Source organism: Berghia stephanieae, chromosome 3, assembly GCF_034508935.2.
Source record: "Berghia stephanieae isolate SIO BIC M18660-M18661 chromosome 3, UCSD_Bste_1.3, whole genome shotgun sequence".
In the NCBI taxonomy this organism is placed as follows: domain Eukaryota; kingdom Metazoa; phylum Mollusca; class Gastropoda; order Nudibranchia; family Aeolidiidae; genus Berghia; species Berghia stephanieae.
The window spans coordinates 53,199,779-53,210,138 of NC_088362.1; the positions used below are offsets into that span (position 1 = coordinate 53,199,779).

Genomic DNA, 10,360 nt, shown 5'->3' on the forward strand with positions numbered 1-10,360 from the left:
AGTTCTAGAATGACAATTAAAGCACCAAACAAAAAGTAAGACAAAGGGGAACTGAGAACAAATGGGGATCAGATGTAGATTCCAAGAGCATACCATCAATGTACTTAGTTTGAAATCACCTACAAGTCTCATCCAGACACAAGCACAAAATCCAACAAAGAGGAACACACTCAAATGCTTACATTATACATTAAAAATAAAAATAATAATACATAACAGAGAGATGATTTACAAGGAAAAAAATATCTCCCAAAACAATAACTATGCATTTGACTGTTTCCCTCCCAGGCCAGGAAAAAACCCAAGTAATCTCATTCCAAGACAAAGGCAGAAAGCATGTTGGAAAACAGATATACGGGCATAAAAGACACAGTATGTACCTCCCTGCCCGCTATGGGCAAATGGCAGTTTACGAATGTTCCTAATAGACATTAAATGCACAATATCGTTCTGTCTTTTCTTCCCCAAAGAGTAAGGAATTTCAAGTGGAAAAAATTGCAATCAATTGAGGGAGAGGTATTCATTAAATAAGATCTAACACAAGACTGTAACTATCTGAAAAAGCACAAATCGTGAACAGAGACCCCAAATCATTGAAAGGATTATGTAAACCATTGATCACCTTGTAAGATTTGCAAAGAACCACGACATCCCATAACCAATAATAATAATAACAACAATATAATTTTAATTAATAGGAACAGATGGCCGCCTAACAAAACAAAAGTATAAAAGGTCAAATCAAATCCAAGGAATTAACTTATTTACTCACGGGAGCTTTTTTATCTATAGGTTTGATGACAAACTTTTTATCGTTAAAAGAGATATTCCTAATCTCACTCCATGGAAATCCTATCCTCGGTGTCAACCTGTCAATAAAAGTTAAGGAAGATAGGTTAAAATATAAATCACATAAAATTCAAGTGGAAACTTCTTTCATTTAATTCTTGTTTGTCCGTGCGATTGTGTGTGTGTGTGTGTGAGAGAGAGAGTGAGAGAGAGAGAGAGAGAGGGAGAGAGAGAGAGAGAGAGAGAGAGAGAGAGAGAGAGAGAGAGAGAGAGGGAGAGAGAGAGAGAGAGAGAGAGTCGCCTACATACTTGCTTCATTAGACATGGTATTTCATAATTTCTACTGAAATGTCTTTAACCTTTAAAAATCAATACAGTAGATTGTTTAAAGAATTAGAACTTACCTGTCATCTTTTTCATAGACGTTGAGGCCTAAGGCGTCAACCCCTAATAAAAGTTCTGTTCCCTTTTTGTTCTTGATTTCAAAATAATTCACACCATACATCTCAAGATCCTGTGCAATCTTCAGATACTCTATCATAGCATCCTCTCTGGAATGTCATCAAAGAAAACAAAATATTAGTAATGAATTATGTCGGCTTGATAAAGTTATCTCAAAATAGCTATCTTTCCCCTAATTTTTTTTTTAAAGCCATGCAGGGGACATTGGTAAAATATTATAATTGTAGTTGAATTTCTCGTTTCAAAACTTGATTCATATATACATCTCAATATTTATTATCTCATTATTTGCCGGGGTAAATAATGAAAATTAAAATAATGTGTAACTATTAATTGCATGTTTATGGTTTTAATGATAATACAATTGTGAGATATGGATGCTGGAAATAATTTCCTAAACATTCTTGGCAAAGCTCACCGTAACATTCCTTTGTGTTCTGCAAACCATCCAGTAATTCTCTCCAACCACTGTTCTTTCTTGAGTTGATGTTGATCATACACTCTGTAAGAGACATAACGAAAATGCTTAGAGAATAGAAGATCATTGGTTCAATGATAGAAAAAATGTTTATACAGAACAGACCTCGTGCAAACTCGATTAGATTTATGTGAAGCAGTGTAATACTATCATTTTACATCACCTTTTGCATACTATTTGATTTCTTTCACACATGTGATTCAGGTTACCTTAGTTATATTCCAATACACATGCCTAGGGATCTAAATTTTCTTTTTTTTTTGGGGGGGGGGGGGGGGGGGGGGGGAAACAAAGCATTACTATCACAACAAAAGGATAATAATCACTATTAACATTATCATCGAGACATCACAACAGGTAAGCACATATGTGATATCGTTTCAATTGGCAAGACCAACTTTATTCAATGGTTAAATGCAATGCTACATAACTGTACAATTTCTGTGAAATGTTACTGCTCCAAATAAGCAGGTCTGATTGTATTAAAATGAATTATATAAACATCTTTCTATTTTCTGATAATAGTTTCATCATATTATTCATAAGCAAACAGTCATCAGAGATGCCAAATAACTTTTGGAAAAAATACCCGAAAATGAAAGGAACGTTGTATCTCACCTAAAACAAACCTTGTAAAGGTTGAAATGAACAAACAAAACATTTCTCTTAGCTCTCACCTCACAATACAAAAAAAAAAAAGTGGAAAAAGCCAGAAGAAAATGGGAATAAGAAATCCCCAAATAAAGACAAAAATTGAGGATTTAGGAATTTACAAGTGAAATTCACAACTGAACTACTTAAATTCAGTTTCATGAGGATATTGATATCATAAATTCATTGTAAACATAAAATCTATTGTTTTCTCAGTTTGCATTCTCAGAGTCAAGTAATGACAGAAGTTAGGCAAAAATTGAAGAATTAGCCCTTTGCAAGTAAGATTCACTTCTTAAATTCAGTATCAATGAGGAAATCAATACCATATTTACATTTTATACATACCTTTCGGGTAACAATTTGTCGTTTTCTAAGTTTGCATTCTTTGCACTCTCACTTGTTGAATCTCCATATTTGGCTTGACAAGCATAGGAGGCAAGAAGGACAGCTGTTTCTGGGGGGCAATACACTTCATCATTCAAGATTGATTCTTTCACTTGGAGGAAGAACATCCTCTGTGTGATGTCTTGAATAAGTTCTTCTGATACATCTTCTGGGTAAAACTTTGCCCTGAATTTGAACTGCAGAGGGACCTCTTTTTTCACATCTTGGCTCATTACTTTTTTGTTCAGTTTCAACCAGGTGGCATATTTTTTGCTATCGATATACTGGAGTCCAAAGAACCATATTTCCCTCAGACCAATTGTTTTGACGACCTAAGGAGCATTCAAAAAGGTAAAATATGCATAATTGAGAACCAATAATGATAGATGAAATGCATGCAACTTATTTCACCTATATTGAAGCACACAAAAAAACTATGTAATTTCATTTAAAGATATTTTTTTTAAATAACTGTAAAAATCTAAAACAAAGGATTCAACCCTTCGGAAATTAGATTGAACTTTAGAAACTTAACAAAAGATAATATGTAACTATTCAATTTGGACACTAATCTGTTGTGGTGAAGGGGGGGGGGGAATGGAGTAATAATCTAGATTTTGAAGGAAAATATAGCTGAAATTCGACAATATCATCCTGCTCGATTCATCAATATATGTGGTAGGTTGAATAACGGAGTAGTTTTTAAATGCTAAAAATTTAACAATTTCCAACAATTCAAATCATGCAATTTGCATGGTATTGATGGCAGAGTGGAAAAGGAAATAAGTCTAGGTTTTCAACAACGTTGTATGTGATCAGTGAGTGGTAAGATAGGAGGCAATGATTCCTAAGACTGATTGACACGACAATGACTCCGTCTTTGGCTAAATCATACTGGGGTAAGTCCATAAAAAACCATCATTAAGGTCAAAAAATAAATCTGTTAACTGGTGATCTTACTTGTACTTTTTACCATCCAGGATAGTTGATTTTTTAATTTTCTAAAAAAAAACAAAAAAACGGAGCTATCCTACTGTTTTCATCTCCAAAAATACAATGAATGTGGAGCAGACATTAAAGTACGAGGGCTCTTTCATAACTAACCGAAAAATGCCTGTAAAATCCGCGTTTTTTATGCTATCAACAAAATTCTTGCACATGTTCATACCTTGACTCGTCCTTCATTTCTCTACGTGACAGCCAAGTCTGTCGACACACTTCTGCCAACGCCGCACCATGGAATAGATACCCTCTCGGAAGAAATTTCCGTCAAGGTTTTGTAGCCATTTCCGCACATGGTCAACAAGCTCTTCATCGACATCAAAGCGCTTTCCTGCCAGCTCACGTTTCAGTGGCCCAAAGAGGTGATAATCAGATGGTGCGAGGTCTGGACTGAATGGTGGGTGTGGCAAAATCTCCCATCCATATTTCTCTAGCCAACCTTGCGTCACTCGTGCTGTGTGGGGTGTAGCGTTGTCGTGTTGCAAAATGACCCGTTGGTCAACTGCCCTGGGCGCTTTCTGCGAATGGCCTCCCTAAGCTTGTCAAGAGTTTGGCAGTGCCTTGCAGCATTGATTGTTTCTCCAATTTGTAAGGTTTCGAACAGAATAACACCACGACTGTCCCAGAAAACAGTTCCCATTATTTTCTTTGCTGACCGCATGACTTTGAATTTCTTCGCGACAGGTGAGGATGGATGTTTCCATGTCATCGAATCTTGCTTTGTTTCTGGAGTGCAATGGTGCAACCAAGTCTCATCACCGGTGACTATGCTGTCAAGAAAAGTCACATCGTACCCTAGAAAGTCTCCGCCGGCGTTGGCAGTATGCCCGTGAACCCTGCGTGAGCTCTTGCTTCTTCTCAAAAGTTCCTGCAGATGTCCAATCTTTGTTCTTTATGATTGTCTGTCAATTGCTAAGGAACCCATCTTGCGCTGACTTTTCTGTAGCCAAGTTCATCAAATACAATTCTATGGGCAGAAGTTTCCGAAATTTCAAGACTGCTTGCGATTTCATGAAGTTTCAACATCCTGTCTTCACGAATAAGCTCATCAACTCGCTTCACATTGTCTTCTGACATTGCAGTTATCGAACGCCCTCTCCCTTCCCTGTCTGTCAAGTCGGAATGGCCGGCTTCAAACAAATTACACCAGTGATAGACTTGTGTACGGCTTATAACATGCTCACCATATACACTCTGAAGTTCTTTATGAATTTCGGTAGGATTCAGACTTTTGGCGTTCAAAAAACGTATGACAGCTCTGATTTCCTCCTTTGACCAAGTTTCAAGGTGGGCCGCCATCTTTAAAATCGTCTAGAAATTCATTGTGCAAAATGATGCACTTCATAATTTCTGGGAATATCCGTAAGGAAATAAGGAATATCATGTCGTTTACAGAATTAAAAAATCTCCACTGGTTGCTGAGCAATGGGCATTTTTCGGTTATTTCTGAAAGAACCCTCGTAAGTGAATTTTTATTGATTTTGTTTTCTTATTGCCATGTAATTTAGATTAAGTTAATAAAGTATGATACCTGTATGATTTGTTATGTAATTGGTTTGGTTAAAATGTTACAAAAGATTGAGATGACATTTTATTATGTTCCTGATCAGTCTTGACAACTTACTCTAGATATGAATGCCACATCAGTGACAAAAAAGTACATAATTTTTCTTTTCATAATGATGTAATATACTTAAATATCAATCTTACTATTTGATTACCAGTAAATGGTAAGAAAGTGATCAGAAAAATTCAATAAACAAACCTGGTCAAAGAGCTGTTTGCCTGTGGTGCTCTGCTGGATGGCAAACTCCAGCTCTGCGTCCATGGTCGTCACACGGACGTTGATATGCTAAAAACAAAGAAGGGGGCAAATCAGTAATTTGATATCATCATCCCCGCTAATCTATGGTAACAAAAGCTAGTCTCACAGTAACTGACAGAGGGGGGGGGGGGGGGGGAAAAAAATTTAAAAGAAAAAAATTATTTAAAAGAAAAAAATTATTTAAAAGGGGGGTAAAAATGCACTCCTGTGTGAAGCATGAGCATGACTGCTGAATGCTATTTTTCCACAAACATAAACTAATGCATACTATGAGATAAAATTTAAGCCATGAACCCCGGGTGACGAGGTGTAACTGCGTCAGGGTAAGGTTTCACATTTATCAATAAAAAAGAAAAATTTTAATAAAAAAAGAAGACAAAGTGAACATTGGAGACATGTGTTATTTCTCTTTTCTTAATATTCTGAGACAAATGACAGTTCAACTCTGAAATTTATGAGGATGAAAGTACAAATATCTTTATAAAAATTCAGGTAAAGCATGGATTAAAAAAACAAAAAAAACAAACAAACAATCCTTCAGATTCTCAATTCTAAATTTCAAATTATTTAGTCAATGATTTCAACCTTCCTGGTAATCGAGCAGAAATCATCTCGATTTTAAATTATGTACAATAATTCATAAAGGCAGATAAACGTCCTAAATTAATTCCAAATCCCATAAATTATTGCTCATTTTCGAATTTCTTACAGACAATCAAACAAAAGCTCAGTACCATTAATTTTCAATATTAATGATAACCATAAGGAGCTTAAATTTAAAACAAATATTTGTAAGACCTTAAACTGCAATATATGATTGATAACCTAATTTTATTTCACTTACTGGTTTCGGCATGATGTTGGCTTCTTGCTGACCAGTTGCGATCTAAAAAGAAGCTCAACCTTTATTTACCTGGAAATAAAATATAAAATAATAAACATTAAGAGAAAATCCCACCACAAATATCAAATGTCATTTTCTATTTCTTAAATAAGTCTTTATAATCGCACTATCATCTTAATAAACTGACAAATATTATTCCTCAATAGGTCAATTAATTTGACATGCTTCAGAAGATCTTTCTGAAGTTCCCTTGTGAAAACATAATGAGAAGTTATCCAATCCTCTGAGGTAATATAAATCCATGAAATGAAAAATGTAGTTCTAAACCTTGACTTTTATTATAGAAAATTCATAAAGTAATCCAGTCAGAGAAGCCAACTCAATATGGCTAGATCCAATTCACAAGGAAACAAGGTCCAAATTTTATGAAGACAAGAAAACGCATATATTTATATTAGATACAAACAGTTCTCAAATTGTATCGATGGTGCGGGGAAAGTGTGAGCATAATGACACGTTCTTGCTCCATCTAACTACTAGTTAAATCTATTCAAGACGACATAATACTTTGTCATTGCCATCTGTTTCAATAACTTGGGTTGACCAGAGTATTTTAGGACTTTAAACCTGCTTTGGGTAAATAATTTTCAGAAATTTCACAACTCCCATTTCCATTCCTGACCTAAATAATATCATAAATCATTAATGAATGAGAGGAAATAAATCAATAACCTTGTGACAAAAATGGAATAAAATTTGATTCCTTGTAATTAAATGAGAAAGACGAAAAATTCCTTAGCTTATCAATTGTAATCAGAAAGGTTTAGGCGGATTCTGAGTCACTTTCACTTATGTATTTTTTAAGTGGAATTCGGAGTGCTTTTTACAAATGCTAAACTGACCCTGTGTAGAATTAACATTAATCATTTCCTCTCAAAGTGGCACTTGTGAATCAAAGTGCGAACAGGATTCTTCATTAACTTAACTAAACTAATATAAAATGTTTTTTTATCTGCTCGTCAACAGCAGTTTTATATTATACAGCTTATACTTTAACTCAATCTGATAGAGTAGGTTGAAATGAAGAATATTCTTACAAAACCATTCAAGATAAAAGTAACTTTTGATTTAATTCTGAATGGATTCCTTATGATTTATATAATAAAATGTTTTCTTTCCGAGTAGACGTGAATTGAACAATCAATCGGATATGAATGAATGTATTAATAATTAATACAATCATATCAAAGATGAAAATTCTCTCAATCAAGATCAATAATTACACAGAGCAGTTCATTTAATCCTTTTGGACATTTTCCCATTTCCTCCTATCTTTGATTTGATTGACACTGAAGAATTTAATGTTCTAATTTTTGACTTCCTGAATTTCTCTATTATTAGTAGATATTATACTCTATTCTATAGTCAACAATCATCACATTTTGATTGACTAATTAACAACTGGGTAACAGTTCAAACATTGCTATGCCGTAGAGATTGCCAAAAAATCGAGATTGTGGGGTAGCACCCTACACTTTGCTTTACTGTTACTTGTCGAACTTGTGACAAGAAATGAGAATAATGAGAAGCAAATTCCCCCCAACACTCCTACCTACTAAAAACTAAGAGGCTGGCCAGCCAATGCTTTTATTACTTTTAGCTGACGCATGTTCTGTGTTTAATTGGAGGAAAAACGAATTGACATACTGGTGGAGATTATTTAAACCGAACTAAGCTTAGTCGTAGACTTAGACTCAGACTACGCCCACTTCACTTCGACTGTTGAATTTGAATCATGTCCAAAAAGATCATTGACACCTTTTCGTCAGATTTTTTTAATAATCATGATGAGATTATTGATTTTTGAGAACATCGCTTATGATATAATGCCACTCATTGGTAATTTCATTCTTATTTAATCCATTGCATCGAGTATTGAGTCATTGTTGAGTCGGAAAAACAAACACGCCCAATCCTATCCCAGTCTCAAGACTATGCCCGGTCGACAAACCTGTCAGTTACCTCGAAAACCAATTTACCAATACATTGATCCCAACAATTAAATTATAGAAAGACGATAAATTAGTATGAAAATTCGACTGTAAATTCATTTTTACACTTTACACATGAAATGGTTGAAAGAGGGAGGGGTGAAGAAATCGACGATCACGATCACGTTCAAGTTCAGTGCGATAAAATCACGAGTGAGAAATTTATTCCAAACAATAACCCGGAAAACTAAATTATCCTTTAGATAAGAATGGCAATTCACAACATGGGGAAGAAAGGTGAACTTGGGTCACAATAAAAATAAGTCCATATTCGAAACATGACTCCTTACTTTAGCGAAAGTTCACAGTACGGCCAACTCCCACCTTGGACACCGACCGGTGCACTATGAAAATGGCTGACACTAGGGTGTGGATGTCAATTTGTAGACCCCTCTAGGTAATAATTGCAAACGCCTATCACTTCCGGGGTTTTTCTCAATGAGAGAGCTGAAACCGACAATGGCGCGAAGCTTATGAATGGAAATAGGCTATCAAAGCGACATAATATTTGGGAGCAGGCAATGGTGTACGATAAAAATCTGAAAAGGTGTGAGTGAGGAGGGGGGGGGGGGGGGGGGGGGGGGGGGGGGGGGACGAACCTTAGATATCCTGATTATCGGTACAATGTGCTACCATATGCCAACTTATATTAATCACATACAAGTTTCAAAGTTTTATCTTACACAAGTAGGTACCTCTTCCCGAACTGTGGTGTTATGGTAACGCCTCTGACTGGTAATCAGGAGGTCTGGGGTTTGAGTCCCAGTCAAGGCAGGCTGGGTTGTTTTTTGTGGGGTTTTTTTTATTTTTTTTTTCTTCATGTAATTTTCTTTCTGCTTTGTCTGGCACTGTTTCATTTTGCAGAAAGAAAATATCGACACAATTTAACTAATTATTTAAATCGAGGTGTAGAAACCTGATTTTTGCGGAAGAATTTATACAACGCGATTTCATTTGACAATGGCATAATAATAGTTTAGTTCTGTATAAAAAGACAAAATGAATGGAAACAATACAAAATAAACGAACACTAAAAAAGGACATGCCGGAAAATAGTTGGACGTATGTAGATAGTTCAACCTATGATTTTGTTCCCTTTTGCTCTGTAACAATCTCGATTTATCTTATATAAGAGGTTTCTGAACCAACAAAAGGAGCGAAGAGTATAAAACAAAACATCTTATGCGTCAACGATAGGTAGTAAGCAATGTGCACATATTAGCAGCTCTGATAACCTAACGCAATTATGGGCTCAATTGTTGTAATGGACAGCATTTTGTGTTGTTTTGAACGTGTTTCCATTACAACATTGAGCCCATAATAATGTGGGTTATCAGACCTGCATATAAGTCCACGTTGGCAGTAAGCTCTCTCCATGCAGGTATTTGTAAATACACGTCGGTTGTAAGTAAATACCCGTATTTCTTTACTTGACCCCATTCTTTCACTGGTGACGACCAAGACTCAACAAAAGACGAGACAATGCATGTTTTGTTGTGGTACAAATAACTGCTATTCGAGATGGACAGCATGTGAAGAGAGCATTGCTACAACTATAATCAATTTTTCTCCTATACTAAGCGCAAGAGTAATTTTTTTTTCTGTATTATATTGGTATCTAAAACGGACCTTATACGAGTAGTACAGTGTTGTTTGTCTGTTTGTTTGTGGGGTTTTTGTTTTCGTTTTATTTCGTATTGTGGATACTGCCATTAGATATAACGCTCATACAATATGTAACATTAATAGATAGAATGAAGTTGAAGTTGATGTCACTCGGGTTTTTGTTATTGATTTTTGCCATCCGCGTTTATGAGTAATTCTCACTAAACGGTATTAACCAGACTATCAACGTTTAAGGTTACACATTG

At 35.4% G+C, this 10,360-nt stretch overlaps 1 protein-coding gene across 4 annotated transcripts in view; it reads right to left on the reverse strand.

Annotated features, from left to right (window-relative positions):
• LOC144968000 (moesin-like) overlaps nt 1-10,360 on the reverse strand; it is an 88,485-nt gene that overhangs the window by 9,569 nt on the left and 68,556 nt on the right. The window contains exons 1-7 of one of the 4 annotated variants that reach the window (XM_078905914.1): nt 8,780-8,910; nt 6,439-6,507; nt 5,535-5,621; nt 2,729-3,099; nt 1,670-1,753; nt 1,194-1,340; nt 773-869 (exon numbers count right to left, since the gene is read on the reverse strand). In XM_078905914.1, the coding sequence (XP_078762040.1) occupies nt 773-869; nt 1,194-1,340; nt 1,670-1,753; nt 2,729-3,099; nt 5,535-5,621; nt 6,439-6,450 (798 nt within the window). In that variant the 5' untranslated portion in view covers nt 6,451-6,507; nt 8,780-8,910. Of the gene's footprint in view, nt 1-772; nt 870-1,193; nt 1,341-1,669; nt 1,754-2,728; nt 3,100-5,534; nt 5,622-6,438; nt 6,508-8,555; nt 8,911-10,360 lie in introns of those variants that run through there. The other 3 variants (XM_078905916.1, XM_078905917.1, XM_078905915.1) reach the window with 3 other exon arrangements.